Source organism: Myotis myotis, unplaced genomic scaffold, assembly GCF_014108235.1.
Source record: "Myotis myotis isolate mMyoMyo1 unplaced genomic scaffold, mMyoMyo1.p scaffold_m19_p_14, whole genome shotgun sequence".
Classification (NCBI taxonomy): domain Eukaryota; kingdom Metazoa; phylum Chordata; class Mammalia; order Chiroptera; family Vespertilionidae; genus Myotis; species Myotis myotis.
Genome location: NW_023416318.1, coordinates 20229899 through 20248973, shown reverse-complemented (window position 1 = coordinate 20248973; position 19075 = coordinate 20229899). Strand labels below are relative to the sequence as shown.

At 38.2% G+C, this 19075-nt stretch overlaps 1 protein-coding gene across 3 annotated transcripts in view; it reads right to left on the bottom strand.

The window, feature by feature from the left end:
* The window catches only part of USP34 (ubiquitin specific peptidase 34), a 242035-nt gene that overhangs the window by 49797 nt on the left and 173163 nt on the right, over window positions 1–19075 (bottom strand). For all 3 annotated transcript variants that reach the window (XM_036334433.1, XM_036334432.1, XM_036334434.1), the window contains 10 exons: window positions 18520–18614; window positions 11777–11949; window positions 9594–9747; window positions 7958–8036; window positions 4761–4814; window positions 4173–4268; window positions 908–972; window positions 560–635; window positions 425–472; window positions 243–308 (listed from right to left, as the gene is read on the bottom strand). In XM_036334433.1, coding sequence (XP_036190326.1) covers window positions 243–308; window positions 425–472; window positions 560–635; window positions 908–972; window positions 4173–4268; window positions 4761–4814; window positions 7958–8036; window positions 9594–9747; window positions 11777–11949; window positions 18520–18614 — 906 coding nt within the window. The remainder of the gene's footprint in view (window positions 1–242; window positions 309–424; window positions 473–559; window positions 636–907; window positions 973–4172; window positions 4269–4760; window positions 4815–7957; window positions 8037–9593; window positions 9748–11776; window positions 11950–18519; window positions 18615–19075) is intronic.

The window sequence follows — 19075 nt, the reverse complement described above, 5'->3', positions numbered from 1 at the left end:
CTTTTTCTTCTAATGTGGGGGGAACCAAAGAGTTTTAAAGTAACTTAATCAGTTATTTAATGGGTGTAATAGATTTGATAAATAAATTATAACTTTCTTTCAGTTATCAAATGATTTTATGACAAACTCACACTGGGCTCCCTATGATTTGATAGATAAACAATTTTGCTGTAGCATCTATGTTAAGAAAACTAAGAAATGAATCTTAAGTTATGTGTTGATGGTTGCATTATTCACCTCACCTCACAAGCTGCTTGACTATTATTAAATTGTTTCGTCAATAATTCAATCCATTGAAGCATTGTGGGCTAAAAAAACAAAAAGAAAGAAAGAAGTCACTGAAGGCATAAGGAATTCTCAGCTAAAGATAGATAATGAAAACCAAAAGATATCAAATCACAAAAATGCACAAAATAAAACATACCTTTTCTTTTGAATGAATAAATGTCTCTAGGACAAAGGAAGTGCTTAACTGTAAAGAAAGATGAAATTAAGCAAAAAAGACAGAATTATTTTAAAGTAGTCATTTTGAAAAAGTTATCTAAGGCTTATATATTACCTTTGCAGTCATTAGAGACACAGCTTTAGGATCTGGTAATGTACTGGGAATACAACTACACAACTGCCACATAAACCTAGAATTTAAAAATAGTAAGTTGAAATTCTTATAGGAAAAAAATTTAAACGTGTAACAAAAAAAACTATTATGGGGGGAGACAGAGAGGTTAAAGGGGGGATAAATGGTTACAGATGGAGACTTGACTTTGGGTGGTGAACAAACAATACAATAAATAAATGATATATTATAGAATTGTACACCTGAGTCATATATAATTTTATTTAACCAATGTCAGCCCAATAAATTCAATAAACTTTAAAAATCTACTACTAAATTTATCAAACTTACCCAAAATATGTATGTTCAAAAATATTTTTGTCTTGAAGAAACTGCATGTTATCATGCCAAATCCACTGGAAAAAAAAAAATGTTAACATCAGATATTGCTTCATTACATTTTACCAATATTTTAAGAACAACCCCCCCAAAATACATGCACTTAAAATTCATGTTGATTTTTTTCCAGGAATAAGGAACATGAAAGTACTGTTAAGTTACTAAACCTGATCCAATTTATTATTCTATATCTAGCTATCTCAAGTGATTACTGTTGTTTAAGAACATATTTACAAAGATTTTGAAGAACAAACATATACATGAATAAAACTGTCATATATATTTGGATAAGAATAGGTAATAAGAGAAAGGTTTATGTTTAAAAACTGGCAAAAAAAGACAACCACTCTTTAATTTATGTTGGCAGACCTATATGGGAGTTGATTTCCCTGTTTACTCTATAAAAATAATGAAAAATTATTATTTCTCACAACAGTCCTGTGGAACTACTCTGTCGTTAGTTTTTATGTTCCTTCATCTCTTTGAATACCTTAAAAACATGCTCTAAGTTACTGTCAGGCAGTTCCATAACATTATTTTTACCTGGTTCAATTTTATTTTCTGATTATTGATATTATTGGCTAGCTTTATCACCCTAAAGATTTTCAACTAACTCTACTTACCCTCCAGCCCCCTACTACTCTGGACCCAGGTTTCATAATCACATATTAGGGCTCCTGCTGTACAATATATTTAGAAAATCACAGACCTAGTCATTGAATGGCCTTGCTTCAGAGTTCTTGGTCCTCTACTATTTCTAGGCATAGACTAGCTGTAGCCACAAGGAAAGTTTGACAGCACTTACTCCACTCAATTCAGTGCCTTTCCATGGCAACTGAGCCCTATTCCAACTTCTTGCTTTTAGCTAGGTACTATCTCTTTAACCTCCCAAGAGCTGAACCTTTGGCCACCATTATCTGCTTTGGACCTAAAGCCTGGTAGTCCCATGATTTCCACCAGATTTACTGTGCCTTTAATTATGTTCCCTTTCTGTTCTATAGAAATATTTATCTTATTTTTTTATTGTCCTTTTTGCCTTGTATCAATACAATGTATGTGGAACCAACTGGGTATGTTTAAGTGTGAAACTATTGTACTACATTGATCAGAAAGAACTTTCCTAAGTGTTTTTCTATATACCCATCCAACTTCATCTTGGATCACTCTTCCTTGCATTTATTAATCATCACAGCTACAGAGGTCACCTTTCAGCGTCTAAAATAGGCCAACAAACTCTATTCTTCCTCAGGACTCTCTGTATGTAACATTCTTTTTTCCCAGGGTACTCTTCAAATGATTAACTCCTCACTAACTTTCAAACTGAAGTTGAAGGTCACATTTCCTGAATACCTTCCACAGCACTCCTGATTCAATTATCCTTTTCTGAGCACTCTACTTGTTTTATCCATAATAGTCACACATTTGAGGGTTCTAAAAATTTTCTTTTTACCTCTGGTAAAGTCTGCTACTAGCTATATTTTAACAGTACAAATCTAAAAAACCAGATTCCAGTTTACATATAAAATCTATGTTAATGTTAAGTAACACTATTATTATTTATTTTAAATTTTTTAGTAAAATGTATGTGAAGGCAAACATTTTAAATTAATAAGCTGAAACGATGATAGAAAAAAATGGTTGGTTTAGGTCTACAATCAAGAATACTCTAACAGAGTCTAGTTTGTTTTTCTTGTTATTATTATTATAATAAGCAAACGTCTGGGATTCCCTTTTCTCACAAGGTAAATCAGTGCTTCTCAAAGAATGGTTCAGAGAGCTGTGGTGTCCCTGTGACATTTTTAGGGTGTCTAAGATCCAAAGCATACAATGGAGTTTTCCAAAAGCTAAATGACGAGATTATAATATACCAAAATACAGAAGTTGTTATGAGACACAAGCTGTCTTGTATTAAATCAGATATTAAAGAGATTTGCAAAAATGTAAAACAGGGACACTTTTCTCACTGAATAGTATTGTTCTGAGAGAAAAAAAAAATTTTTTTTTTAAACTCTAAAATTCTCAGCCCGGCTGGTGTGGCCCAGTGGTTGAGTGTCACCTATGAACCAGATCATGGTTCAATTCCCAGTGAGAGCACAGGCCTGGGTTGCAAGCTTGATACCCAGTGTGAGGCGTACAGGAGGCAACCGATCAAGGATTTTTCTCTCGTTGATGTTTTCCTCTCCCTCTCCCTCTCCCTTCCTCTCTGAAATCAATAAAAAATATATTTTTTAAAAAGGACGGGGCAGGCTAGAAGAAGTCAATGGGGGGTAAAAGGGGAACATATGTAATACTTTCTAAGTCTGCCCGAATACCCTGGGGGCATATAATCTTACACATAATGGAGATTCTAATCTATTTAATTTTAATTATGGATGGTGGTTGAAATTATTGTACAAGTAGGTGAGTTTAGTGGCCTAAAATGTAGCAAAGCAACTAATTTTTCTGGTAAATCCAATTCAAGGGCTTAATGAAAACAATATTCTTGGCTTTTAATCAGTAACATTATGGGTAGGCAAGATACCAATTTAGAGTATGTGTTTGGGGGAACTCAGTTTTAAGTCCTGAACACATAGTGGAAATATCAGCAAATCAATTAGATAGTAAAAACTGAATTGTCTATATGGGAGGGTATTTTTTCAGGTATACCTTTCTGGAGATTTACTTTTTGTACTTTTGGCTGACTGGCTTTGGCTGACTGGCTTAGTTTACAACAATGACACAACACACACTGCGTGATGAGTACTTTTGTAAGTCTTAAAACATTAAAGTAACATTACCACTTACATTATGAAATAAAGAAAGACTCATTACTATAAATCAAACACTTTATAATGTAAAAAAAACATATTTCAAATGCATTTCAAATACACATACACTTATACTTGCAACAAAGAATAAGAGAACACTTGCAATTCTATCACCACTAAGAACATTACCAACCATACAAGCTACCTGCAGGCTTGCTGTAATGCCATCAACCATTTTATCTTTCTTATTTTTCTTAAATGTTACTAATAATCCCTTTAATCTCATTCACTTTATATTCACCTGTTGTATGTCAGTATTACCAAAAGTATTTGCATATTGTGTTAAGGTTTATCCTCGATTATAGGTACTAATGCTGTCATAGCCTAATCTTGTATCACAGTACTATTATTACTTAAAAAATACTTAAAACATGCTTTCAAATTGTTGCTAAAGTTAAATTAGCTTATACCTCTAGTAATTCTGATGAAACATCAAATTTGTATTCTTTCCCATTTTCTTCCTCTGGTTCCATGCGTTTATAAAACAGCATATATGCACTATGTGTCTTTAAGAGGGAAAAAAAAGTACATTTTCAGTTTGATAAAATATGATTATTAAAGAAGGCAACATGTATAGCATGGATGGAACTGGAGAGCATTCTGCTAAGTGAAATAAGCCAGTCAATGAAAGAAAAATACCACATGATCTCACTCATTTATGGATAATTAAGACCATTATAAACTGATGAACAAAAATAGATACAGAGGCAGAGCAACATTGAACAGACTGTAAAACTACAGGGGGAAGGCCAGAGAGGGTTGTGGGTAAGGGGTGGGTGGGTAAGAGATCAACCGAAGGACTTCTATGCATGCATATAAGCATAACCAATGGACACAAGACACTGGGGGGTAGGGGAGGCCAGGGGAAGGTCAAGGGGAGAAAAGAAAAAAGGAGACATATGTAATACTCTTTGTAACACTTTAAGCAATAAAACAAAATTTTAAAAAAAGCAACATAAAAAAAGAGAATGATGTAAAATTACATATGAAGTGGTTACCTTTTCAAAAGAGAAATCCATAAACTTATCTGTAACAGAATCGTAGGTCTTGGTCTGTTTTAAAAAATAAGTTTCCTTCTTTAGAAAATGGGCACATTCAGTTGAATTACATATAAAATACTTTTTAAAAAGCTGTTTAATACTATGCAATAACTTCATCAATAGTTTCTCAAATAGCATAGCATTCATAAAAATCCTTAACAGTAATTTTTGGCTAAGAGTATTAAAATTGGAGATTCAAAATGTATTTTAACGTACTTTACCATAAAATATATAAAGCATAAAGAAATAAAAGGAACTTGCAATTTTAAAAAACTCTTATAAAAGAAGAGTTTTTTGTTAAGTTTACTTTTTTTTTTTTTAGGAATAGTTCTATGAATGACTTTAGAGATGCAATCAGTTTAGTGATAGCTTCAGTGGTAACTCATTATTTACTCCTCCTTTCACCCATTTCCAAAGTATCAGCAGTTTTCCTACTTCTTTTATATTCAGAATAGTATAAGGACACCAAAGAGCAATAAAAAGTCCATTAAAATCCAAAATGTGAATAATTATTTCACAATAAACATGGCTATCAAAGTGAAAAACTGGTTTATCTGGGCTTATCTGTGATATGGAAATGACTATTAAATATTTGACTTATAAGAATTAACAGGGTATTTTTAAAGTTTTCATAAAACTGGTAGGTGTGAAATTATTACAATTCTACTCCAACCTAATGATCTTTTTGTATAGCTTACTGCTAATTATGTAACAGGTAAGCTATTCTTTTTCTATCCTGTCACTTGTAATAACCAGGTTGCTGCTGCTTTATAAAAGGGACCGAATAAACAATTCTTTAAAGCCCAGCTCAATCTAACTTCCTTGTCAAAAAGTGTTCATAATCTTATCTAATAAAAGAGGAAAATGGTAATTGGCGTACGACTGCAACCCTTCCCATTGGCTAATCAGTGAGATATGCAAATTAACTGCCAGCCAAGATGGCGGCTGGCAGCAGGGCAGCTTGAAACTAACATGAGGCTTGCTTGCTTCAGTGACGGAGGACTCCAACGTTCCCCACCTGCCTTGCCGGACTCTGAGCTTTCAGTTTAAGAAACATTGTAACAAATATAGAAGCTAAACAAAACCCCAGAAACCTGCTTTCAGTGAGCCCGGGATCTCAGAGCTGGAGTTATACATTGTTTCGATTATAGGACCGAAACAAACCAGATACCTTCTTTCAGCAGCAGAGGCCTCAGAGCTGGAGCCAGAGCTAAAGCTGGCCCAGAATAAAAAGGAAAAAAAAAGAAAAAAAGGAACAGTTGGGAGCTTCAGTCGGCCTGAAAACAGCCCTCAGCCCCTCACCCAGACTGGCCAGGCACCCCAGTGGGGACCCCCACTCTGAAGGGTGTGTGACCAGCTGCAAACAGCCATCATCCCCTCACCCAGGCTGGCCAGGCACCCCAGTGGGGACCCCCACCCTGATCCAGGACACCCTTCAGGGCAAACCAGCCAGCCCCACCCATGCACCAGGCCTCTATCCTATATAGTAAAAGGGTAATATGCCTCCCAGCACCGGGATCAGCGGAGCCGCGAGGCCTCCCAGCACCGGGATCAGCGGAGCCGAGAGGCCTCTCGGCACCGGGATCAGCGTGACAGGGGACAGCGCCCAAACCCCCTGATCGCCCTGCAGCTCTGTGTGTGACAGGGGGCGGGGCCACAACCTCCCTATCCGCCCTGCTCTATTTGTGACAGGGGAAGGCGCCCTAACCCCCTGATCAGCCCTGCTCTGTGCCTGATAGGGGGGAGCTCCCTAACCCCCTGATCGCCCTGCGGCCCTGTGTGTGACAGGGTGCGGCGCCCCAACCCCCCTCCCCCCATGGGCCCTGCTCTGTGTGTGACGAGGTAGAGCCATAACCTCCCCATCGGCCCTGCCCTGAGTATGAGAGTGGCAGCGCCCCAATCCCCTGATCGGCCCTGCTCTGTGGGTGATAGAGGGCGGTGCCCCAACCCCCTGATCCGCCCTGCCCTGAGTGTGACAGGGGGCGGTGCCCCAACTCCCCTATCGGCCCTGCTCTGTGCATGACAGGGGGGAGCTCCCCAACCCCCTGATTGACCCTGCTCTGTGCGTGACAGGGTACAGAGCCCCAACCCCCCTGATGGGCCCTTCTCTGTGCGTGACAGGGGGCTGCGCCCCAACCCCGATTGGCCCTGCTCTGTGAGGACAGGGGGTGGCGCCGCAACCTCCCCATCGATCCTGCCTTTAGTGTGACAGGGGGCGCTGCCCCAACCCCCAATCGGCCCTACCCTGAGCATGACTGAGGGTGGCGCCACAACCTCCCCACTGACCCTGCCTCGAGTGTGACAGGGGGCAGTGCCCCAACTCCCCAATCAGCCCTGCTCTGAGCCCGACCAGGGGCTGCACCTAGGGATTGGGCCTGCCCTCTGCCACCTGGGAGCAGGCCTAATCCAGCAGGTCGTTATCTCCCGAGGGGTCCCAGACTGCGAGAGGGCACAGGCCGGGCTGAGGGACCCCCCCCCCCCCCGCGAGTGCACAAATTTTTGTGCACCGGGCCTCTAGTCTAAATATATAAAAGCTTAAGCGACTGTTGGACCGGTAGCTATGACACGCACTGACCACCAGGGGGCAGACACTTTGACCCGTAGGTTAGCTTGCTGCTGGGGATCTGGCCGATCGGGACTGGGCAAGACAGGCCAGACACACCCTGGAGCCCTCCTGCAATCCTTTTTTGGCCCCCATCGTGCACTGGTGGGGTCCCTCGGAGAGCCGGTTTAGGCCCAATCCTTGCAGGCCAGGCCCAGGGACCCCATCGATGAAAATCTGTGCACTGGGCCTCTAGTAAGTCAATAAAGAGTAATATCTTTTGCCTTTAATCCCAAAGCATTCAAGAAAACAACTTACTCAATCATAATGTTACAAGGCAAGGTAATTCAAGTTCTATACTATTATTTAATTTTCAATTGCTAAGTCTTAATCTTCTTAATCAGTTGAAGGCAAAAATAGTAATTTTAAAAATATTTTCCAGGGTCTATTACATACTCCAAACATACTAAACTTCCATTAATACCAGCAGAATAAAATTTAGATTGAATCATAATGATTAAAAAGAAAGTTAAGTGATTCTGCTGTTGGATTTTATGATATTGCAAAGCATGTGAAAGTCACAAACTATTTATAATTTCTAAATAAAACTTACTGTCATTTCTCCACCAAAACATTCAGAGGCAAGTTGAGCAGAATCAAAAGGTTTTACCTCAGCATCATTAAAAAGATACCTAAAACAGAGCAAGTAGTGTTGATAAAGTATATATATAGTCAATACCTCTCTATTATGCCTATTTTAAAAATACTTAGGTTATATACTGATATATTATAAATAATTATCAAACTATTATTAATATGAGGTAAATTCTAACTAAGCTCTTGTTTTGATAACTCTAATCCACTAGAAATTAGGGATATAATTTTACAACAGTCATAACCACCCTAAAATTTGAGATTCATTTATAACCTAGAAGTAACAGGAGTTTGTAAAAGCAATAAAAAGTCTGCATAAATATAACATGTAACATGGACAAAAAATATTAAGAGATGGAAGAGCATCCAAAGATGAAGCTGCCATTTTAAAATTTATGATAAAAAAATGATTCAAAGTATATTTATGAAAATATATTCAAATGGACAAAAACATTAAAGATATCACATGATTGACTTAGAGAGAAATAGTTGAACTATTATTAAGTGCAGATTGAGACTCTATCTAACAACATCTGAAGACATTTGAAAACCAAAAAATAGTTACAAAAGAACTGATTTAATAACTTCCAACCATCTCTATATATAAAAGCCTAAGCGACCGGCCAACCAGTAGCTATGACATGCCCTCACCACCAGGGGGCGGGAGCTCAATGCAGGAGCTGCCAAGCTGCGTTGACTTGGTAGCTGTGGTTCTTGGGTGACACACCCAGAACCAGAGAGAAGGGAGTCTGATTCCAAGGTGCATCACCCGAGAACCACCTTCTCGCAATCCGGGACCCGTTGGGGGATATCAGAGAGCCAGTTTCGGCCCGATCCCCACTGACCAGGCTGAGGGACTCCACCAGTGCACGAATCCGTGCACTGAGCCTCTAGTTAACTTGATATAAGAAGATAAAATATAATGTGTGTGTCAAAGGAGAAAGGAAAGGTAAAGAGAGTGGAGCATGAAGGTAAACTTACTATGGTTTTTTTTGTTTTTGTTTTTTTTGGAAAATACATTGATTTCAGAGAAAGGAGAGGGAGAGAGAAATAGAAACATCAATGATGAGAGAAAATCATTGATCAGCTGCCTCCTGCACGCCCCACACCGGCGATTGAGCCTGCAACCCAGGCATGTGCCTTGAGCAGAAATCAAATTGTGGTCGATGCTCAACCACTAAGTCACGCCATCCCGGCTAGGTTAGCTTCTAACCAGAATATATAAGGACTTTGTGGCCACCCTATAGACAGAATTCAGTAAAAGCTCTTGAATGAGTGAACACAGACAGGTAAGATTTGGAAGGTGCAATATGTTCTATGAATATAAAATTGCATGCAAAATTTTGTGTTCATTCTTTCTTAAGAAAGCATTAATAAAATTCTCAAAGGAGTCTAGAGATCCATGAAGTTTAATAATTAGGTCATATTGTCTTTTGAAAGTAACTCTCATTTAAAAATTTTGTCTAACCCGTTTCTTAAATTTATAAAGTTTTCAGAAAACTGACACCAGAAAACATATCTGAAGAGAAAACTATCAACAGCTTATACTTTAAAAAAAGATTTTTTAAAATCCCAATAAAACATTTAAAACTCACCATTTATTGTTTTTATAAGCATGTGGATTGACTATATCTCTAATGAAGCTATAATAATGCCCACCATCTGCTGTTCCTGTGTGAACAGTCACTCCAATCAAGTCATATTCATAGCTCTCTGTGTCTTTTGAATGATCACTGACTTCCTTAAAGCCTGAAATGATTTACATAAAATAATGGCAATAATTTTGAAAACTACAGTGACACCTTAGAATCACTTTATATACTTTACGTACATAAGCAGGTACAGGTACTTTATATATTAAAATAGGTACAAAACAACTGCATTTGCTAGTCATTCATCATCCATAGCCTAAAATTTTAAGGAACATTTATACAAATTGGAAAAACCACCACCTATCAGTGCAAAACTATGGACAACAAATTTCTTATCTTGACATAAGTTTCTGCTACTTCCATCCATGAAAGCGTCATGAAAAATAGAAAGAAGCACAGTTCCTGTGCAGTCTTGCTATAATTTTAGAAATGGTTTGAAGAGTTCTAAAAAGAAGAATATATATATATACAATGCTCATTTCTTAACTTCACCTGTATTTTAAAACTTATCATCTCTACTGGCTCATTTCCTGCAGCTTCTAAATATACCCAAATGCTAACTTTAAAAATTCCCTTCCATAACTCCATATTCCTTCATAGCTATAGACGCCATCTTCTCTCCTCTCTTCAAATAAAGACCATGTTCTTCTCTTGAAAGAATACCCTACACCCATTGTTTACACCTCTCTCACCTCAGTAAGTGCCAGGCAATAGAATATAAAGATGAAATCATTGTTCTCTTTCCTAAATCTTATAATAACTTCTTTAAACCTTAAAATTTTAAATCAGCATAACTTTTTATACAAAGAAACAATTGACAGGACCTTTAATATGTAAAATGGAACTTCTCTGACTAAAAAAGAATGTAAAAGGCAAGGGCCCTAGATCTGTTCTGCTTTCTTCTCTCATCTATTCCCATTCCTCACCTCTGTGGTCCTTGAGTGGCATATGAAGAATTTTGAAAATCACTGGTCTTATGGAAGTAATAGCAATTTGGAGGTAACTTATGAACCAAGGGCCATCTCTGACTCATTGCAATCTACCTTCCTATTGCAATACCCAAATGAAATTGCTCCAGTAAAGATAACCAAAATTCTTCTCCATCACATTCTTACTGAAACTGTTGTTTTTCTTTAGCATCCAATAATTCTGATCACATTCCTTCTTTCTTGAGATCTTGAAATACTGACCCCTTATTCACCTAGCTGATCCAACCAGAAACCTGAGTCACTCGACTTTTCCTCCTCATTCTAGTAGCAGACTGACTAAAATGAAATGTAATCTTCAAAGGGGGCAGATACCTTGTTCTTTGTTGTCACTATAGTCCCATTACTACAAGAATAGCGAATTAGATAGTAGGTAGATGTTCAATAACTTTGTTGGATTCCATTATTCAATTGAGTCCTGTAAACTGCATCTCTATACACTTCTCCAATCTTACTGGTACGCTTTCTCGTCTAAGTTACCACCTCTGTAGTTTACCAGAATGGCCTCCCCACACCTCTGTCATCCATTTTGACTGCTGTAGTCAGATTAACCTTTTCCAGATCCCACCTGGTTCCCATCTCAGTTCTCTGCTTAAAATCTCCCAATGGTTTCACATTGAATAAAGATCAAAATTTTTAACATGACCTACCAAAAAAATGATTTGGCCCCTGCCATTTGCCCATTTCATCAGCTCCACTCCTCACCTGCCAAAGAGCTTACCCATTCCTCTCAATCTAGCTCTTACTCAAGTTCTGCTTAAATGTCACCTTCTCATAAAAGTCCTCCCCGATTCCCTTAGAAGTATGTAATACATTCACTGTCCTATTTGACATTACATCATGTTTGTAATTTCTCGTTCAATATAAGACTTGCCCACTAGACTTAAGTTCTACAAGGGAGGGACATTTATCTTGCTCACTACAGTGTCCCCAATGCTTAGAAGAGTGCCTAGAACACAGTTCTAGTAGATATTAAATATTACCTTAGTAACTGACTGAACGTGCCACACTGTCTTTAAAAACATTCTTCTTTTTAAGATTCAGTCCCATTTTGTTAAAATGTATAGGTTATTACAACTTTGTAATTATAACTATCTGGTTATGGAGACTTACAATAAAAGAAAAGAGATGGAAAGTTACCTTCTTTCCTATCACTCTTTCCCATAAGAAAATCTTCTGTGTAGGGTGTCATATCCAAACGTAGTGGGAAGGAAAAGTGTGTGTTCACTTTCTCTTTCATCATCGTTACCATATTGAATGTATACCTCATAGTATTAAAACTCAGAATGCGAGGCAATTTCTTAAAACATGCCCTGAAACACAGAAAAATTAATGAATAAAACTTATTAAAAATTATCTTTCAAAAGTACTTCAATCATGTAAGAGGGGGACATATACATATATGACTTCTTATATGACTTTTTTCATTCTGAAACAACTTTCTTGTGTCTAGATAAAAGAAAACTAAGTAGACTGTGATAACATAATGAAGATATATAAAGGTGCTATGGAAGTATAGAAAAGAGTCATATCATACTTCAAAGGCAAGGAGGTCTTTGGTTCAATTTCCTTTTCCATCTTAAAGAACAGGGTTTGAAGTATTTATTTTTGTGAACTAGAACTGCAGTTTCTGTATCATTGACTAGATGTACGACCCTAAACAAATTACTTAGCCTCTCTAAGCTTAATTCCTGCTTTGTAAAATGGGACTAAAGTGGCTACTCCCTATAACTTTTAGAATGCTGCCTGGCAAATATCATTCAATATATGTTGCCTGATAGTACAACAATCACAGCAGTAGCAGCAGAAAGTCAACTGGTTACCTAAATCTATGGTTGACATATTACTGGTAGTTCAAGTAAAAAAAAAAAAAAAAAAACCCACAAAATTTTGGTTTAAACAAAATCTATAATAATAAAAGTACAATATGCTAATTAGACCAGATGTCCTTCCGTCAGGAGGACGAAGCAAGGGCTGCGAGGGAAGCCCGGATCCCGGGTGCCAGAGGGAAGCCAGTGCCGGCAGCAGGGGGGGAGGAAAGCCTACTCTTGCACGAATTTTGTGCATCAGGCTTCTAGTATATATATATTTATGAAAAATATTAATTTTATGAAACAATACTTCACTGTACACAGGAGTCAAAAGAGAATTTGTTTAAACCAAGAGCACAGTATTTTTGTTTTATAAAGAAATTCAGAAAGATGAGATAGGGAAAAAATGTCATTAAGTAAAGGCAGTAAGTAGTCCAAAAATTCATCATTACTGATTATTTAGGACTAGCAAATGATAAGGTTACAGAAGTATAAAGGAGTTAAATGATGAAGGGCCTTGTATGTAATGTTAAGAGTATGAATTATCCTGAAATATGAGAGTCACTCACAGACTTGTGGTGGGCAATGGAATGTGCATTGAGTCAGAGGATAAAATAAACATTTGGAAAGATAAGAATTTATGTTACAGACCTATTAAATCTATGAGAGTAAGACGGTTGTAAGAGAACAGCACAGCACTCCGAATTAGGTAAGATTAATTTGGGAATCATTAGTATGTCAGCAGAGATTAATGTTATGGTAGTATGTAAAATTATTCAGGAAAGAATAAACTGAGAAAACAAAAGGTTAAAGATAGAGCAGAATATGATCCTTCGTACATTTCTGTTGACCACTTACTATGTTATTACAGACATCTATAAGTATGTTAAGAATATAAAAGTCTGATTAACACTTTGCCTGGGAGAAATGAGACAGTATTTAGAAAAACCAAAACTAGTAGAATAATAGCCAAAAAAAAAAAAAGGAAATGTTACAAGAAGCATATTAAGAATGACAGATTTATTCCAAGTAAAAAGAAATTCTCCAAAGAACGTGACTCTCTCTATCAATTATCTTTTGACTGACTCATTATATCCCACCACAATAAAAAACTTGAGTGACACCATTTTGTGAGTCCTTAATTCTTACCCTAATCCAATTATCAGATGAGCTTTTCTTCTTCCTATAACTGTCTGTACAGTTATACTTTCATATTAATATGTCCACCCACAACCTTTCTCTTTTGCAATCAACTTGAACTCTGAAGATCAAGACAAAGAGTACCATTCCCTTCAAATACATATTTACGTACATGAGCAATGGCTTTTTTTTTTCTGCCTTCAACATGATTTCATCTAGAAAACTGTTTGATCCCCAAGTTCATTTTATTTTATTTTTTTATTAATTAAATCTTTATTGTTCAGATTACAGTTGTTCCTCTTTTCCCCCCTCATAACTCCTCGCCACCCAGTTCCCACCCCACCCTCCTCCCTCACTCCCCATCCAGTGTCCTCATCCATAGGTGCATGATTTTTGTCCAGTCTCTTCCCACATCCTCCTCACCCCTTTCCCCCCCAAGAATAGTCAGTCCACTCCCTTTCTATGCCCCTGATTCTATTATAATCACCAGTTCATTCTGTTCATCAGATTATTCACTTGATTTTCAGATTCACTTGTTGTAAGATGTGTATTTGTTGTTCATAATTTGTATCTTTACCTTTTTCTTCTTCTTCCGCTTCTTAAAGGATACCTTTCAGCATTTCATGTAATACTGGTTTGGTGGTGATGAACTCCTTTAGCTTTTCCTTATCTGTGAAGCTCTTTATCTGACCTTCAATTCTGAATGATAGCTTTGCCGGATAAAGTAATCTTTTTTTTTTTTTCCCCTACTCTTTACGTCTGTCTTTATTTTTTTTTTAAATTAAATCCTTATTGTTCAGATTATTACATTTGTTCCTCTTTTTTCCCCCCCATAACTCCCCTCCTCCCAGTTCCCGCCCCACCCTCCGCCCTCACTCCCCACCCACTGTCCTCATCCATAGGTGCACGATTTTTGTCCAGTCTCTTCCCGCATCTCCCACACCCCTTTCCCCCCCAAGAATAATCAGTCCATTCCCTTTCTATGTCCCTGATTCTATTATAATCACCAGTTCATTCTGTTCATCAGATTATTTATTCACTTGATTCTTAGATTCACTTGTTGATAGATGCGTATTTGTTGTTCATAATTTGTATCTTTTGCTTCCTCTTCCTCTTCTTAAAGGATACCTTTCAGCATTTCATGTAATACTGGTTTGGTGGTGATGAACTCCTTTAGCTTTTCCTTATCTGTGAAGCTCTTTATCTGACCTTCAGTTCTGAATGATAGCTTTGCTGGATAAAGTAATCTTGGTTGTAGGTTCTTGGTATTCATCACTTTGAATATTTCTTGCCATTCCCTTCTGGCCTGCATAATTTCTGTTGAGAAATCCGCTGACAGTCGTATGGGTACTCCCTTGTAGGTAACTGAGTTTCTTTCTCTTGCTGCTCTTAAGAGTCTCTCTTTGTCTTTTGCTCTTGGCATTTTAATTATGATGTGTCTTGGTGTGGTCCTCTTTGGATTCCTTTTGTTTGGGGTTCTCCGTGCTTCCTGGACTTGTAAGTCTATTTCTTTCACCAGGTAGGGGAAGTTTTCTGTCATTATTTCTTCAAATAGGTTTTCAATATCTTGCTCTCTCTCATCTTCTGGCACCCCTATAATTCTGATGTTGGTACTCTTGAAGCTGTCCCGAGGCTCCTTACACTATCTTCGTATTTTCGGATTCTTTTTTCATTTTGCTTTTCTGGTTGGGTGTTTTTTGCTTCTTCGCATTTCAAATCTTTGCCTTGATTCTTGCGCTCCTCTGGTCTGCTGTTGGGAGTCTGTATAGTATTCGTTATTTCAGTCCGTGTATGCTTAATTTCTAGTTGGTTCTTTATCATAACATCGAGCGTCTCATTAGATTTCTTGAGGATCTCACTACATTTATCGGCGGCTTCTAGACAGTTCTTAAGAGACCTTAAAAGTGTGGTTCTGAATTCAATATCCTCCATTGACAGTTTTGTCCTGTTTCTTTGTCTCCGCATTTTTTATGCTTTCTTGGTGCACCCCCTAGTGGTCTTTGTGCCCAGTTTTGTTGTAGTTAAGCCTTGATTGTTGTCGGCAATACCGGGGGTGACTTAACCTCCAGGCTAACTGGCTATGAGAGTCCGCTGTGTCTGCAGTGGGAGGGCTTCTGTCCGGATAAAGTAATCTTGGTTGTAGGTTCTTGGCATTCATCACTTTGAATATTTCTTGCCACTCCCTTCCTGCCTGCAGAGTTTCTGTTGAGAAATCAGCTGACAGTCGAATGGGTACTCCCTTGTAGATAACTGACTTTCTTTCTCTTGCTGCTTTTAAGATTCTCTCTTTGTCTTTTCCTCTTGGCATTCTAATTATGATGTGTCTTGGTGTGGTCCTCTTTGGATTCCTTTTGTTTGGGGTTCTCTGTGCTTCCTGGACTTGTAAGTCTATTTCTTTCACCAGGTAGGGGAAGTGTCCTGTCATTATTTCTTCAAATAGGTTTTCAATATCTTGCACACTCTCTTCTTCTGGCACCCCTATAATTCGGATGTTGTTATGTTTGAAGCTGTCCCAGAGGTTCCTTATACTATCTTTGTATTTTTGGATTCTTTTTTCATTTTGCTTCTCCGGTTGGGTGTTTTTTGCTTCTTCATATTTCAAATCGTTAACTTGATTCTTGCGATGCTCTAGTCTGTTATTGGAACTCTGTATAATATTCTTTATTTCAGTCAGTGTATGCTTAATTATTAGTTGGTCCTTTATTACAACCTCGAGGGTCTCATTAGATTTCTTGTAGGTCTCATTAAGTTTATCGGCAGTTTCTAGAAAATTCTTGAAAAACCTTATAATCATGGTTTTGAACTCTATATCCAGCAGATTGGTTTCCTCCATTTCTGTCATTTGTGTCCTTTTTCTTTGTCTCCACATTGTTTATGCTTCCCTGTGTTGATAGAGTGGTTTTCTGTGCTAAGTGTCTTCTAGGGCCCAGTGGTTCAGCCTCCCCAATTACCTGAGGTGGGCTTTGTGCACAGTCTTGTTATAGTTAACCCTTGATTGTTGTAGGTATCACTGGGAGGAATTGACCTCCAGGCCAAATGGCTGTGAGAATCAGCTGTGTCTGCAGTGGGAGAACTTCTGTGCTGGAGACATCCTCTGGGGCAAGACTTGCTTCAGTGGGGCTTTGGTGCTCACTGAGTCTGCCCCCTGAGTGTGTCCTTTATGGACCACGGAGCTGCAAACTGGATGGTCCCACTCTGACCTCTGGGTACACTGGCTCCTGGGTCTCTAGGGAGGTGCTAATCTAGCCTCAGCCTTAGGCTATCCAGCAAAAGCCTCCCTGCATGGCTTGGGCGGGGCAGGTCCCACAAGATCAACAGGGCGGGGCTAGCAGTTATGGCTGCTCTCAGAGGCTCCGCTTCTCAGTGTCTCGGTAATTGCCGCTAGCCCCTCCGAGAGAAAGCTGCCCTCGAGTTCCAACCGATGCCAGACAGTCCCGCTTCTCCCGTATGAGTCTGGGTCCCCAGAGACTCGCCCGGAACTGGAGCTCAGAGCCTGAGACTCCCTCCTGATTGAAAACAACAACCGTGTCCTCAGCCGCCAGCCCGCTCCATGTGCACCTCTGTACCTTAGTATTTTATTTCCGCACTGCGCCTCCTCTGAGTCTCGGTATGCTTTTCTTTTTCCCTCTAGTTGTAGAATTTCCACTCAATCAGCCTTCCTGTGGTTCTGGATGATGTCCATTCCATCTTTTAGTTGTATTTTTGAAGTGGTTGTTCGAGGCAGAAAACTCCAGTGTTTACCTATGCCGCCATCTTGGTTTCTCCCCCGCAAGTTCATTTTAAATTCCATCTTCCTTGCTGATTTTTGTCAAACTTCTAAAATGAATGATCTGTATTTGACACCATGTGCCCTGACAACCTGCTTTTATTGCTACAACTTGACAAAACACACCAAGTACTTATTTGAAACAAAACCCAATGCTTTTTACTCAGCTTTCATCCCCCACCCCAAATCTCTGAATATATTCTTAAGATTCTCTTCCCCAGTTTCTGGGTTACCTTCCTGTCCTGATTTTCGTTCTTAGATTCTGTCACTTTTCCCTCTGTACATTCAAGATGGCTTAAGTCTCTGAACTTTGCAATAGTTATGTTGTTTCTCAAGCAGATGTTCTGATGCCTTCAGTCAATTATGCAGATAATCTAATACAGGGGTGGGCAAACTTTTTGACTCGAGGGCTACAATGGGTTCTTAAACTGGACCGGAGGGCCAGAACAAAAGCATGGATGGAGTGTTTGTGTGAACTAATATAAATTCAAAGTAAACATCATTACATAAAAGGGTATGGTCTTCTTTGTTTTTAGTTTTATTCATTTCAAGCGGGCCGTAGTTTGCCCACGGCTGATCTAAAATCTAGATATTAATTACTTGATGTTACTATATATTACCAATCTTGCAAATCCTCTACCTGAATGATGTAGGCTGGCCTATTTCTGGACCTGCTGCATATACAAGGTCATTTCTATTTCTCTGCTTCTGTTCCTAGCAACTAGCTGTATAAGATGCTCTTTCAATCTAATTTCTACTTGTCATTCAATATTCACCTGTAGAACTTAAACATCTTTACCCAATTACTCTGTCCTGAACTGGCTATCGTATGTGTGAGCTCTGAAGTAAAAAAAATCTCTCATTATAGAGATTCAGAAAAGGATGTCTTCAGTTCATGAGTAGACTCTTTATCCTGCTCCACTAAATGCAGAGGAGAAAAATAAGCAATCAGACAGACTTTGGTAAATATTTGATTAATTAAGAGAGAAAATCTGAAATATTTAAGGGTGCTTGAAAGTATATTTAAAATACTACCAATAAAAAACTAACAGAATGAGCTCCAAGCAGATGACCTTAACCTTAATCAGATAATTTTAATTTATATAAGTTTGTGTTTTACTTACATTTGATGATTATCAAAATAACATTACATTTAAAAAACATACCTTTTTTCAGCTCGTACTTTCTTCCCACAATGAGAACAAGTATACATGTTGTCACCTTCTAAAGTGTCTTTAATAGTAACTTCATCAAGAGACTCCTGTATATAAAGCCAGAGTTAAAAGTTTGATTATTTACAGCATGCAAAAATACAAAATATAGTAATTACAATTTGGGTAAATACACAGAGGAAAACCAAAGTTTTAAAAATATTTTTATTGATTTTAGACAGGAAAGAAGAGGGAGAGATAGAAACATCAATGATGAGAGGAAATCATCAATCGGCTGCCTCCTACACGCCCCACACTGGGGACAGAGTCTGCAACCTGGTATATGCCCTTGACCAGAATCAAACGTAGGGCCTTTCATTCCACAAGCCGACATTCTATCCACTGAGCCAAACCGGCTAGGGCCAAAATATTTTTTCAAGTGAATTCTTAATTTTAATAACAACTGTCTTTTCCTCACATTGACACAAATACTCTCTGAATCTTATTAAATTTTTCAAAAGTGAAGCATTTAAATTTTGATTAGGAAAAGATCAACTTTGTGGTCTATCTT